General features: G+C 36.5%; 1 protein-coding gene across 5 annotated transcripts in view; it reads left to right on the top strand.

The window, feature by feature from the left end:
* EDD1 (glycine-tRNA ligase) overlaps nt 1–15998 on the top strand; it is a 426585-nt gene that overhangs the window by 106904 nt on the left and 303683 nt on the right. For 4 of the 5 annotated variants that reach the window (XM_089786876.1, XM_089786879.1, XM_089786878.1 and 1 more), the window contains one exon: nt 14334–14389. In XM_089786876.1, coding sequence (XP_089643002.1) covers nt 14334–14389 — 56 coding nt within the window. The remainder of the gene's footprint in view (nt 1–14333; nt 14390–15998) is intronic. The other variant, XM_089786877.1, reaches the window with a different exon arrangement.

Here is a 15998-nt window from a genome sequence, read left to right as displayed (position 1 = left end):
CAAGCAGAGGTGACAGGTCGCAAATTATAGCCGCAGTGGTTTAGAATTGAAGACGGAAGTCGAAGGAACAAATATAAATGATTTTCGACTATGAAAGAGAAATGCGTTTTAGCCGAAGGGGTTAACGGGCCAAACATTAACAGGCGTCGATTTGCATCTCTTGTTGACATCCCTGCCGAGGACGAAGTTATCACGACTTCAATCTGCTTCCACGTCTCCAGTTCGGCATTCGAATGACCAGCATTACAGCACCCTCGCACATTTGTCAGGGTTTCGCACGACAACAGAGACAACACCGTTCCATCTGCGTGTCTGAAATTCTGTGGCGATAACAATAACATCTGGGCGTCCATGAAATATCACTGATCAATCGCAAATCGCGATAGACCGCATGAACTGTGTCAATTATGGTTCGAACTCGTGCATCAGTCATATTAGTGTGTCTTGCGGGTTCAGCTGTGATTCCGGGATCCACATTGAAGGGAGCGGACAGTAAAGATTAGTCTCATTACATGCAATTTGAATGCTTATAGAGCTGGGGCGACCAAATAACAGAGGTAGCGTCTGACTTAGCGGATATGCAAATGTGGGGCCGGAGACAATTTATTAACCCTTCATTCCCAATTGAAGATCCAACGATGATCCCTCTCTTTGCCAGCCATGTGGACAAGTTAATAGGAGCAGTGTGGGCATTTTTAATTACATCACCAATTTCCAGCTTGTGAAATGCCAACGAACATTTCAGGTGCCTAGTTAGGTATTTGTTTATAAGCTATAGTTGTAATGATTGCAGAACCTATAATTGCAATTCATGGATTGATCTCAGTTCGTTTCATTTACATGTTATTTGTTTAAATAATTATACTCTGAAAATTCAAGTAAAAATCAAAGCATTCATCCAACACCATTCTAGAGAGCAAGTCAGCAGGATTATTTCAGTGGTATCAGAGATTGTTGGCTATCTGTTTGACGAAACGACAAACTCTTGAAGTTTTAAGATTTTGGTGTTACAAGAAGTTATAACCTATCGGGGTTATTACACTGCCGCACCCCTGCCATCCCCCCGACGTCCCCAAATTGAGGCTATTTTTTTCCCACACCTGAAACTCGTCTCGACGTCCCCCCACACCGCCACAGCCCCGCGCCGGGGTAACACTGGTTATTCATCATGAATCAAAGGAAGTGAAAAGGCGGTTAGCCGATTGTGATTATTTATGATTAATAACTTGTTATGGTAATTATTATAATATTGAGGAATATGATTTAATTGTGGAGAATTTCCTTGTAGGGAACACATCAAAGGGGTGGAAGCATTTTTAGAAATGAATAGGGCATAGGGGCACCACCATCACTGGGCAAATAGGTATGAACCTTGAATCACCATGGCTAAGGGTAAACGACTAGGCAAGCAAGAGTGTACGTTGGACAATACCATGAGCTACTTGGTCAAACATATAAAACATTTAGCTATCATTATCAAAATTCATGTTCAAAACCATTACCTTTGTTGTTCTATGTTGATGTCTTTAGTTTCTTCATCATTATATATATACATATATATATATATATATATATATATATATATATATATATATATATATATATATATATATATATATGTATAAAGGTATGATGCCACCATGATATCAAATTTCCAAGCCCGTCTCTATTAACGTATGTATAAATATATACCTACATATATCGAGAGGATACGAGGTTAAGATAAATCATAATTCTCCAAATTATGCACGTATATAGATATACGTATTTTAATAAGCACAATCATGGACACAATAATAGTATGATGATATCATTAGAAAATTATATATATATATATATATATATACACACACACACACACACACATGCATATATATAATTATAAATTCTTCTTTTAATAAGGAGTCTTTCGAATTCTTTTTTAAATTATACGTCTTTGTGAGGGACGACGAGTACACTCGGTGGTATTTCTTTCTTTTGGAATCGGTGAGCCAAGAAGCTATGTTCTTGTTTATAACCGCCATCTTGAGCCGCAGCTTCAGTTCAAGCCTTCTCTTGCATAGACATATTTTCAACTGCATTCCTTTAGCTGATGATTCATACAACTCTCCTTCACTTTTTCTTTCTTTTTCGTGTTCTTACTCCTATACGGCCCTAATATTGAAGGTGAAACCGAGCTTGCTGTTTCTTTTGATGAGGGACTCTATATCAGACATCTGTTTTGGCAAACCAAATCATTGAGAGCCGACCACTCTATATCAGACATCTGTTTTGGCAAACCAAATCATTGAGAGCCAGCCAATCGGAATGAACCGAATTCATTCCATCATTGATTAGGTTATGTGGATAACTTCTATTCTTTTATCTGGTATATATTGCATCCGAAATGTAGATGCAAGTGGGTTTTAAGGATTGCCAATGTTATTTCCTCAATGAACGACTGTGAAGTAAAATATGAATAATGAATAGTTCATTCAATCAAGCTCACCATGTAATCTGACCTGTTCGAATCTGAAATAGAATGAATATGTTCTCATCCTTGAATCAGCTTGTCCTTTATTTCTGAAATATAATCTTCTAATTTTTATGAGAGAGAAGTCCTTGAGTCACATGGACGTCTTCATGCTAGAAATAAATTATCATCTTTACATCAGCTGAGTTTCAGCAAATGAACAGTTAATGGAAGAATTTCATTAATGAACGGATACCAAGGACTCACCCTGGCAGGATGGCCAAGAAAGAGGGTAAAGAGGTAAAGGAAGTTCTACAAAAACAAGGAACATAAATCAGATTTGTCATGATAACTTAATCACTCAAATTTAAAGAACTTTCCAATAAGCTCATGTTTGTCCAATATGTACCAGTGTTACGGGACTCGCTGAGTCTTGCCAGGACTCTGTGAGTCCGAGGCAGATTCCATGTTTTCGAGGCAATCTGCCTCTGGACTCGGAATTGGACGAGTCTTGGTAGAGTCCACGTGGACTCGCCGAGTCCAAGGACTCTGCCGAGTCCAGAGCCCAGGACTCTGATTTTTTAAATTTTTTTAAATTTTTTTTTTTTTTAAAAGATAGAGATTTTCGGAAGATGTTTTTTACAATGTATATGAATTCTGAAAATGATGTGGCATGTCAAGAATCTATTAAGGATTGAATCTTAAATCTTAAATCTTCAACTTTATATTATGTTATTCAATTTTTTCCTTCAAAAGTTTGTTATTATACTCGTATGATTTTCCGAGTCCTTGCCGAGTCCGAATCCGAGTCGGATTTTGACTTTCCGAGTCAGAGGCGAGTCCGAGTCCCGTAACACTGATATGTACCCTGATGCCAAGTCAAGTGGTGGAATTAAGAACCAGAATGCTCAGTGGTTGGACAATGTGTTCCATGGCTATTCTGGGTAGGGAGGGCCTTTCTCGAATGAGATTTGTGGGGATATTTTGAGGGTCTGCGGCTGGGAGGTTAAGCCCTTGACAATGTTTCCCCTCTCTACAAGATGCCAAGACATGCACTAGACAAAGATGAGTAATCCATTCAAACATTTGTTGGTAATAGGTATTTTACTTTTATGATGTTTTTACAACTAGAAGATATGATGGATTGAGTTATATTATTGAACCAGTTAATTCCTTTGATGAAAGCAATTTTTCCCTTCGATGTAATTAGTAACTAGTTAGATTGATTGATCTTCCAATTCAACATGAAGCATATCTATATGCAAGAGATAGGTCATTTGATGGATTGATTTTTCTGTCTTTCCTTTATGTATCTTCTAACTGTATGTCATTGCCATAGTCAGCAATAGAAAGAAAGGGAATGATATAGTGGTAATTGATGCCCTAAATGATACAATGGTATTTGATGCCCTAAATGATGCAATGGTATTTGATGCCCTAAACGATATAGTGGTATTTGACACCCTAAATGATACAATGGTATTTGATGCCCTAATTGATATAGTGGTAGTTGATGGTATTGTCATTTCGATAAAGTGGTATAGCTATTTACTCCTAAGCAACATTTGTGGACTAACCTAGTTTTTGCAGAAGCATTCCTAGGAGGATTTTGGTTTTGAATTCTAGGTTATGTAGATTTTAAATTTCGTGTTAAACTCATTGATGGTATCTACAATTGTGAGTTATGAAATTTCTGTTTAATTGATTGTAACCATTAATCTAATTCCATGAACATAACTGATATAACTGTCTTCCTATGAATATGAAATAATAATTGTAATTCTTTGATATGCTAGTTGTTAGTTAAGACCCGTGAAAAGTGGTTGTTACATAGACCCTCTCAACGTGATATAATCATGGCCTCTCTCTACATGACTTCCAACTCCCATGATGGAATCTCTGAACATGATGACATCATGGACTCTCTATATGATGTTCATTAAGAATCTCTCATAACTGAAATAATTATTTGGTTGTCCTTACAATGCATTATTAATTTTATGTGAATATTAGCTCATAAAATCATAGCTGAAAACTCTTTTCCGACAAGAGGGTCAAAATCTAACAAGAAAAGAAATCACATTTGAGCCTTGTTTCCAACAAGATTCTCAAATTCTACAATATTAAAAGCAGTTATAAAATTGACAAGAATTCCATAAATACTCCTTAACTATCACAAGAAGATAGCCGACGAAGCCTCCCTCTGAAGCTAAAACATCTCCCTCTTAATTAAAGAAACCTCCTCTTCTCATTGGTTTTCTTGTTGCATCCACCAATGAAGAGAGATAAAAGATCAATCAGTCATAGATACCGATACAATAACATACAAAATGCATAATCAAGAACTACTTATCTTTTATGTTGATGTCAAATGAAGTCCAAAAAAATATGGAATGCCTCCATAATAAGATACCAACACATAGTCTTTAAATAATTCTGGTTTCTCCTTGGAACATGCAGAAATCACTTTCAGTTATTGTTCCAACAAGCTTAGATATTTTAGGTTCTCATGATTTATTGGCCCTTAGTGTGGCTTGATTGACCGCCAACAATAGAATAGAGGGCCACCCGGCTGATTGATCAAGCATTGATCACTTGGTCAGGTAGATTACAAAATCCAACTTTTGGCTCCTTTTATTCCCAAGAAAACAAAACATAGAGGATCAAGTGTCTAGTGCTACAGAGAGAGATGATAGTTATAAGGATGGAGTCACGTAGTCTTCATCATCTCAACAACTACGACAAAAAATTTGACAGAGAATGATTACAATCTTCTACAAATTGAAGAACAAATGCATCTCTGCCCAAGATGAGATTTCTAAACCAAGAGCGATACAGAATATCGAGGGATGAGGCTTGAATCAACTAAAAACTTAGGTGCTTATCTCTAAACAAGAGCTATATCAAATAATGGAGAGATAACTCCAGAACAATATTTGATGGCCAGAAGAAGAATTGATTCTCAAACCAAAAAACACCCGGACGATCAGTATGTCAACAACCAAAAGATTATCGTGGTTCTGAAAACATATATTCACCACACTCTTCCTCAGTGAACTACTTTTCTTTACATACGTAACACTGAGAGTATATCTTTGATACACAACAAGGATATCTTCCGTGATGCTCATGTGGCATTTGACTTGGTATAACCATTAGGATTTAGGACAAGCGATCAACAACTCTCCCTCTTCTCTCAAGTTCAGTGGAAGCCAAAAAGATTAGGAGACTTAGCATTTAATGTCTCTTTGTAACTGTTGTTTTCAAAAAGGGTCTTACTCTTGTTTCTCTTGCCAAGTAACCAAAAACACATGGTATGATCTGTCTTCGGCACAGAAGGAGACTTAGCAACTCATTGTTATTCATGCTTTTGACTTATTAAGGAAACATTTTTAGAGAATGTGCTTCAGCATAAATCCAAATGGATCAGGATTTAATGCCAAACCAAGAAGAAAATTAAATGAGAAAGCGATTGTAAAGTAGCCGTGACAATCATGCATCCTGTTGATGTGAGTTTTGTTCCACCACAACATGCAGAATCAAATACTTAATGTTTCAAGGAGAAACACCAAACTCTCAATCCTTTGTTGATATAAGGCCATCTCTCATGCTAAGCTTGCAAATTTAAGATCATGAAATAACTTCAAGGTTCCTTCTTAATCGTGGACTTCACTTAGTTTTATGATTTGATATGTTGGTTATCACGAAGGGACTTACGCTATTCATTCAACGGATATCAATTCATACACTTCTAAAGATTTGGCATTACAATGTGTGATGGTAATATAAGTTTTGTTTTTCCATTTTTCACTTCAAATTAAACTTAATTTCTATTTCTATTTCTATCTCTAACTAGAAATGCAAGGTTTCATGGATGGACTTGGATTCTACTAGATGTAATCTCACCAGCGGCTCCACCCACCTAGTGCAAGCTTCTAAGGAATACACAAATGATTTTCACATCAATATCCTCTCTCCAATCCAATCATCTAGATGTAAACCAAAGATTGAACATCAATTGAAGTTAATTGTTTTCATCGGCTTACCACGCAAGGCACCCTTACCATCGACAAGAGGCTAGTGGCCCAGATTTGTTCAAGTTAAACAAGTATAGATCCACAAAAACTTCTATTCAACTAAACTACTTCAACATGGAAAGAAATCTACTCCAATTGAAAGATTTAAAAAACCATGCACTACTACATAGCAATGTTAAATAATCCTCCATGAAGAACTAACAAAGAATTATCAATTACTTTGAAAGCATCATAGCAACAACTTCATCAAGTCTCTCCCTTAGCTAGCCTATTCTACTCTATCTTTCTAATCTCACCACCTAAACTAATGAATGATAAATGAGAAGGTCTTGGCCTTTCGTAGTTGGTCAATTACAATGGAGGGCCAAGATCGATTGAAGATTAAGGGCCAAATTTTTTTCCCACAATCCATAGTTAGGGTTGCCAATTACATTAAGGCACCAATTTATCGGCCAATAAGAAATTTACAATGATTTTGATAGCCAATGAGAGAATGGGACACTACACATGTTGTTATTGATTGTGCTTGAAACTAAGATTTTCTGATTGGAGGAGACAACCAATTGCCACCCCATCATCCTCATCACATCCTTGGAGTCCTAGCCTGAGAAAATGTATCTTTCAACGCTTGTGATTCTCTCCATCCTTCGAAATTTCCTCATGTAGCTCAATCCTCTGTGCTTTCCGAAATTGCCTTTAATTCCAACTTGAGTTTGCGGGTTGATAGCTTGACCATGAATCCTTTCTTCTCATTTGAGTCCTGGGGATTGAGCTCTTGCCTTGTGGTAACCACTTGAGTCTAGAGGCCTTGATCATCACCTTGCCCTCTAGCTTCTCTTCCTTTGATTCATCATGCCAATTTCTGTTGGCATGATGATGGAGGGTATGTGCACCAACAATGCTTTGATTCTCCAAGACTTTCCAAGAGCAAATTTCAAGTCAGCCCTTGTCCTTCTCAAATTCACCTTGCAAAACAAAGGAGAAAGACATTAAGCTCGTGGAAAATCCGAAATTAAAATCACATCCATATTAAACAAATTTGATTCCACTTTAAAACCAACCATTTTGCAAAGGAGGGGCAAATTTTAATCTCATCTCAATCCAAAACCACTTAGTATTATTAGTTTTGAGTAGTGGTAGGATGGTTTTGGTGATTAACAAAAAAAGATAGTTCGCTGGAGAATTTCGGGAGGAGGAATTTTCCCAAGAGGAATGTTTTGGATGGAGAAATTTCCCCAAAAGTTGGTTCATTCACAAACTTCATCCCCCTTCCCAAACCTAGAAACCCATCTCTCCCGGTCTAAATCTCACTCTCTAGATGGACTTAGACCACAAAAAATTCCTGTAAGTGCACCAAAGTGCCCACACAAACCCTAGGCAAAAATATCTTCCAAGTGAGCCAAAATTGCTCAATCTCCCCTAGAATTGGAGACTTGGAAAAAAAATGTTGCCAACCAAAAACGCCAAAGACAAAGACTCCAACTTGCTAAAACGAAAAATGGGTGTCCCTAATTACAATGGGGTGATGGTGTGAAAACCACACAATACATCCCAACAATTTGTTATATGATCTTGCTCTGCAAAAACATGACAAAACATAACAAGCCATATAGCTTACATGCATCTAGACTTGATGAATACAATTATAAAAAATGACTCAAGGCAAATAGTCTCATCTATGACACTAATGTGATGCCAAATTAAAGGACTCTAATGAAGAGTTTCCAGCTCGAAAACAACACATGTATGGTGCCAACAAGGAGCTAAGGTAGTGACATAACATTTAATAATAATAAATTGACAACAATAGTAAACCATCATAAGTATGAAGCCACAACAATCACCTGAATAAAGAGGCACAAACAATGATTACATGAGACACAAGTACAAGAATGAGCACATAGAGCCAGAAAATATGATGCACAATGGAGCATAGCAAAAAAAACACAAGGAACGAAGATGTTGCTGTACAGACAAGTGAAACATTCCAAACTTGACTAGAAATAAAAGGAAGCCTCCTTAAAGAGGATCAAATAATTGAAACAACATAACCTTGCGACACTAAAGCAAACTGTATGATAATAAAAACTACACTTTGAACACTGAGAATCTCGCACATTCATTTAGGAATGAGATCTTTCTTGAAGCAAAAAATACTTCAAACACTCTAGCACTTACAGATTACCAACCAAATCGATGCATAAAATAATGAACAAAAGAAACCCTTTAAAGTTGTTATCTAAACCAAGCTCTAATACCAGGTTGGATATTTTCTTAGAAAATTAAGAAGATAAACAACAATAAGAAAGAATTGAAATAGATACAATAACCCTCAAAAATTACCTTGGGAAAACCCTTCAAGAATGAAGGGGAAAACCCAACCACACAACAAAAGATCATTTTTTGATAATAAAATTAAGTGCATAATGCCTTTCACTCGATGCAAAATATATAACAAATATAGAGACTCTTCAAATTAAGATTGAAGGTCTCTTCAATTTCCCAAAATAGGACTCTTTATTTTTAAATACAACTCTTTGTATTTACATGTCTAAACACATGTTGTATGACACACGTCTTTATATTTAATTTTACAATTTATCATAAATGTCCTTTTCAGCTGAAGGTAACCATAAGGGTATTAATGCCTGAAGATTATGATCTCTATCGCAGCTACAAGCTCGAACAATGACAACTAGATCTAGTTAGCTTTCTTGTGATGATGATGGGAAATATGAGTAAGTGAAAGAAGATGATGATGACGTAGATAGATTTCTTTGGTAGGTGGCAATAAGTATTCTTTTGTATGTGACAATAGAAACTAGGGTTTCATCCCTAGCAATGGCTTGTGCTGGTATTGGAGAGGTAGCTAATCTGATTGCTTTTGATGAATGCATTTGGATGCAAGAATGGGTGGAGGAGGATGATAATTCCTCTAGTAGATAAGTAGGTGATGATGATTTTATTGGTATCTTTGATGAAGAAGATTATGGCTTTGATCTCATGAGTGATTGGATAGTATAGGAGGATGAGTTGCTCTTGTACATTCTATTGAAGCATCATTTGAAGGCTCTTGGTTAGAGGTTGCAAGGCATACCAGTATGGTTGTTTTTTAGGGTGATTGGCATGGGGATTGAGTATTTTTTCTTGTTACCCAAAAGATTTGAGCAACTTGGTCAAGGATGCCGACATGGAATGCTATAGTTCCAATCTAACCACAATGAAGAATACTTAAAATGTGAAGAAAATCCAACATTGTGTCTCAGCTAAATTTTGAAACTCAAAATTCACAGACATAGAAGTAGATAATAGATAATAGAAATAAGTGAAAATAAGATAACAAAATATAAACAAACCTCTGAGCATTTGAATGCTTCCAGTAAACCCAAACACACATGAAAGGAAAAATATTTGAGGTTGTTTGGAAGCTTGCCTTAGTCAAGTCCCTATTTTGGTGTTTCCAACTCCACAATAGCTAGATAGATCGAAAGGTAAATACATAGATGAATGATCTAATAGATAGGAGATGCGATATATCTCAGGAAGCTCAAAGACCTAAGATAGGAAAATATATTATTGGATAGGCTTGAAAAACCCAAGAGAGCCATAGATATTGCAGTGAGAGATTGTTGTAGCAAGTTAGAGGTTATTGTAGCAAACATGAGAGAGAGCAAGAGAAAGTTGTAAAAAGCAAGAGCATGCAAGAGATAGAAAGAAAAATTGTGGGAGGATCCAACACAAAAGACAAAGAGATTGAATGTAGTGAAAAAGTGGATTTAAATGTGAGAATAGAAGGGAAAGAAAGAGTCCTCATGCCATTTTGGAAGATTTTGAGTAGTTTACACTAACTTGGGTAGGTGAAAAGTGGCAAAATTCTCTAACCAACATTTGAGCATTGAGATGATGCAAGACGTTTGGTTGGTTTGCTAGTATCCAAACAAATTACACTAAAATGACATGAGACAATAGAAGCATGCACTTAATGAAAAAGTTACATAAGAAGGTAGCTGCTGAGCCATTCAGGGAGGCAAAAGGCTGATTCAATAGTTGAAATGAGCCCACTCAAATGTCGGGGGAATAAACACCAAAATGGCTACAAAAGTTTAGGTGAAATTGCAAAAGAGGTATGCAATGTTAGATATCACAATTTTTTTCCTATATTTGTCGAGAAGATTGCTCTAGGATCCTTCTAGATGGCCCCTCTTTCTTGGCATGAATGGCCTTTGTATTCAAAATTGGTCTCCTATTTTCAATTGAATGAGAAATATTTATAAGTTTTCTATTTGGGTGTGTCTACTAGGGTTTCTATTGATGTAGGGAAATGATACGATCTTTGTGACTATTGTCGATTCTTTTGGGAAATATTGTTTGCTTATTCAATCAAAATATTCATGAAATGTTTGTTATTCACTGAATTTTGTGTGTTTGTGGAGAAAAATAGGTGCTCTATGTAATGACCCATTTCACTATGTTTTCTTTACGTAAGGATTTTTACCCTTTGTTCGATCAAATTCCAATTGATGAAAATGAATGGTGATGTTCGTATTGTGCAAGAAGACTTTCGTACGATTAGGTCATGTATCCCACTACTTGGAAGGTGAAGAGATAGAAGCTGTATGGTGGACTGGCCAACCTTGGAATTGCTGAACGGTGTGCAGGAAGAAGAGATATGGTCAAATTGGAGTAGTATGATAAAACAAATGTAGTCAATATGTTGGTCGTATAGAAATCCCAGAAGGTCATATGGTATGGTAGGAAGAAACAAGGTGATGGCCGTACGGTAACAAGGGAGGCCGTACGGTTGTTATGTGGAGGATGTACGGTATGTAAATGGTAGGCCATACAATAGATGTATGGTAGGCCATATGTAATGTTCTCGTTAAAAAATAAATTGTATCAAACTATTGTTATTGGGCCGATTGATTTTATATATTGTAGACCCATTTTTATTTTGTTTCCGTAGTTTGTGTCGCCATTGGCTATCTTTGTACACCCTCGGAAAGTTTTCCCGATGGGCATTTAAGCACGGCTTGTTGGTAGTCTTTAGGTATACAATTTGGATTATTTTCTTTGTACTACGAATTCCTGTTGGGATTCTTTGTTGTTCGCCATTTCGGAAGTGAAAGATCTTCCCTGTTTGGTCATCTTGGTTTCAATGGGAATCAACCCTCACCCTATTCTGTCGCCTGTAATACTTCGCTCGGATCTGGCAAATCAAAGCATCATCTTTCGGCATATATCTATTTCTTGAAGGAATTATCTGTATTCGATCTTTATTTTTTTGGGTATCTAGATTCCATCAAAATCTATGTGATTGAGAATGAACAGGAGTGTTCTCACCATAGGGCTCAGATATCCATCCATACCACTTCTTGTCCTTGCCCTCACTGCTTCTTCTATGGTCGTATGGCCTTCACCTTCCACCCACTCTCTTCCTGTCGTCCACCAGTCCAATATACGGCCTGCCGTACGACCATATCAGCCTTATGTCGTACACCCTCCTCTCCCTCTCCACTGTACATCATCCTTGACCACCGTACAGTCATCCTTGACCTCTGTATGGTCATCTTTGACTACCGTACGACACACATCAATCTCTGTACGAGCTCCTGGATCATCCTCCATACGACCATAACATAGCCTTTGTATGGACACTATCCCCAGACTGTGCAACCCTCATGTTAAGCGTTGTATGACCATCCAATTAGTTTTTACTAGGCCTTGGCATGTGGGAACATTACACCGTACGATATGTAAATGAAGGCCGTATAGTTGGATTGAAGGTAGTACGGCTGAATTCTATGGCTGTACGCGTAGGTGATGCGGAAGTGGCACTGAAGGTTGCAAGTTGTAGATGGGGTATGGAGGGAAGATGAGTCCTGTTATACACCATAAACTACTAATCCTGAATTTTTCAGACAAAGCCAAGCAACAATGGAGATTTGAACATGAATAACTTTGAATTAATATTTGCCAAAAGATGGTGCTCTGATTTGCTAGATCCAAGTGAAGTATTACATGCAACAATGGAATAGGGTGAGGGTTGAATCCCACCGAAACCGCATGAACCAAATAGGGAAGATCTTTCACTTCGAAATGGCGAATAAATCCAAAACTCCAACAGAAATTTGCAGTAAAAGAAATAATCCAAAATGCATACCCAATGACTACCTACAAGCCGAGCTTAAATACCTGTCGGTGAAAATTGTCCGAGGGTGTACAAAGATAGCCGACGACAACACAAATTACGGAAACAAAAATAAAAATGGGTCCGAGATATATTAAATCAACCGGTCCAATTACAATAGCTTAATTAAAATTTATTTTATAACGGGAACATTACACTCTATATTAAGATTTCCTTATTAAAATTTGGAGTGGTGGATTGTATATGAAGAATGTTTGGCTATTTGCCATTTTTGTGGTAAAGTGCACCATTTGTTTATGACTTGCTTGAGAAATAATTAACACCCCACTTTGTTTGGAAGAAAAAGGAACAAATGCTAGCTTCTATAGATTAACAAGCTTGCAGACTGTCAAATTATCACAAATTTTCAAATCATCAGTAGCAGCCCTGTAGGAGCTGTTTAAAAAAGCACAGATTAAATAATTTTATTATGTTCAATTTTACAAGGGATTACATAACTAAAACCACTGAAATAAAGCTCAACTACAACAAAACAAGATTGTGGAAGACACAAAAAATAACTGCTTTAATGCCCCTTATCATCATAGTCATCACATTCCCTAGGAATGTTGGCAGGTGACATGGTATTTGTGGCCTGTTGCTAACTTTTCCTTGACAAAGAGATTGATCACCTTGTGTCTTTGGTTATTTTACACCATCCTGTTATATGATGTTGTATTAATTTTTTATATACAATAGAATCCTTAATATTTCTTGTATAATGCAGAATCGGGTGATCTTCAATAGATAAGCTGGCACAGACATTACAATCACTGGACTACCAAATCCATCTCCTTTTTCACTAGAATCAGAAGAACTATGATTAACTGCTCACCACTTTTTCCTTTTTAACTCCTGTGTAACTAGTATCAAAGAAATATTCTAATTTATTTTTCCTTGAACAGCTGAAGGAATTTCACATTTTGCAACTTGATATATATTTCATCAAAAATACCCATAGCATTCTTCTGCTGATTACAGTAATCCATGTCCATCCCCTTTTTGTCAGACCCTTGTTGGGTTCAGTGATGAGTTGGAGCTAACTTGGGAAATTCCTAGTGTTGACGATATAATCTTGCTGAATGATCATAGATCCCTTGCTGATAAAATTTGTCAAATCCTCTGGAATCCCAAGCTGCACCTGTACATAAATGGAAACAAAATGAAATATGACTTCACTTATGAAGATAGTAAGAAATCTCTTTTTAGAGCTTTGAAGACATCATTATTTTTTGTTTCATACAGAAATTACGTGACCTCCACTGACTTGGCAAGCAATAGCTTCACATAAAACTTATTAACATATTTATCATAGCTAATATGCCCAAACAAAAAATCATACCAATTTTTTAGCATTTTGCTAAACATTTTCCCCAGAAGAGGTATTAAAATATTTTATGTGGATTTAGCAAAAGGACAAAAAGACACATGGGTACTGTACTCAAGGATAGTACATATGCAGCATTACATATTAGTGTGGATGTGTAACCACAAGTCAGTAGCAGGCTGCAGCATTGTAAACATTTACATCTATATGTGTTTATTAAGATTCTGTTATTGATAATCACCTTTTATTTATGTGATGCTATGCAATTTCAACATTGTCTGTGCTATATTTTTTTAACATCTCTTGTATCACGTTTTTTTGTGCATCTAGGAAATACAGAATATGTTTATGCTCATATAAAGGAAGCGACAAGACATGCCATACAGGTTTGAGTTGCGATTTGAGATTTTTTGAATGAATCTGTCAAGAAAATGATGTATCGTGAAATTATCATTCTACCATTTACAGGCAAGCATAGGCATACAGTTAACAGTGTTATGCATAATAGCATTTGAAATTTAAATTTGCTTGGTCTTTTTGTGCATTTATATGAAATTATGATGTCTCTAATGAAATGGTTAGTGAATTTATTCATGTCTGAACTGATATTTTCTCAAGGATCCCATCTACTACTTCTACCATTCCATGCTCTTGTATCCACATGCAACTATAATACACATTTAAATCTGGACAACTGTTCCCACTGGCAAAAAAGCTGAGCAGCCGTGATCAAAGTCTCCCATGTGGTGGCCATGTACTTCTGTACAGCTCCTGATCTTCCAGAACAAACCATTCTAACTTCAGAATGTTGTCTCAAATGTTTTAAGTCAGGTCTACAGACAGGTTCGCCTACACTTCATCCATGGACACACAGAATTCACTGTCATCAAGTCTATTTGCTCTATAAGGAAGGAAAACAATTGTCACCTTAAGATGGATGTCCTCAAAAGGTTAATTTTTACTAGAAGAGATAGAAAACAGACTATGGCTGCAAGAAGAAAAGGCTTTGAAGGTCTAGAAATTATTTTAGGGTTCTAGACACTCAAAAGTCTGGGTACAAGGGCATTATTTTAAGGTTCTATACGCTCAAAGTCTGGGTTCAAGTTTTTATTTCTAACTTTTTTAGGTAAAAAGGAACAAGTTAAACTTTGTTCTAATGTTTTTGTATCTCCATTTTGCACTTTTATGGTTGCATTTATTTGTTTTTTGTAATTCAAAATTATTACATAATTTCTTATAATAGCAAAAAATCAGATTGCAGTAATGGCCAGCAGTCAATGTTTGGTGCATGTGGAAGGAGATATACTACAAAGACTAAACAACTTCCTGAAGGTGGGGGATATCTTTGGAAGTGTAATGAGTGCAATCAACAATTTAGTAGCTCACATTATCGAGTGAAACTTCACTTTATGGGCTCTTCTTGGAAAGTGATTGGGATGTGTCTAGTCCCAAATGAGAAGTGGTTGCTTGCCGAAAAAATAGCGAGATGCATAAGAGATTAAGATGCTGATAGGATAGTTGCAAGAGGGGGGAAAAAAGGAGGTCATGCTTCCGCAATGAAAATAACAATGAATTTACACATTAATATAGTAATTGCCTCTCAACATCCCTTCTTGCACATACCCTCTATAGAAGATGAAGTAGAAATTTCCACTCGCGAAAGAGGGTCATTGAACAAGACATTTAAAATGGAATTAAGAGATATTACTAAATAAATTATTGCATGTTGCATTTATACCAATAGTCTTCTTTTCAACTTGTGAGATCACCATATTTGGCGGAAATGGTATCGACTATCAATAGTGCACATCCTGGTTTCACAAGTCCTAGATATAAAAACGTGTGTAACACCTTATTGCAATGACAAAAGAACTCTATTGAGACCTCACTAGAACCAATTAGAAATTCTCAGGTTGAATTGTAAGTTTCTATTATATCCAGTGGATGGAAAGATAATCAAAACAGTCCATTAATAAATGTTATTGCAACGTCCCC

Source organism: Cupressus sempervirens, chromosome 6 (genome assembly GCF_028749045.1).
Source record: "Cupressus sempervirens isolate cs-2001-9-10 chromosome 6, ASM2874904v1, whole genome shotgun sequence".
NCBI lineage: Eukaryota > Viridiplantae > Streptophyta > Pinopsida > Cupressales > Cupressaceae > Cupressus > Cupressus sempervirens.
The sequence above is the reverse complement of the archived record's forward strand: the minus strand, read 5'-3'. Positions and strand labels throughout refer to the sequence as shown.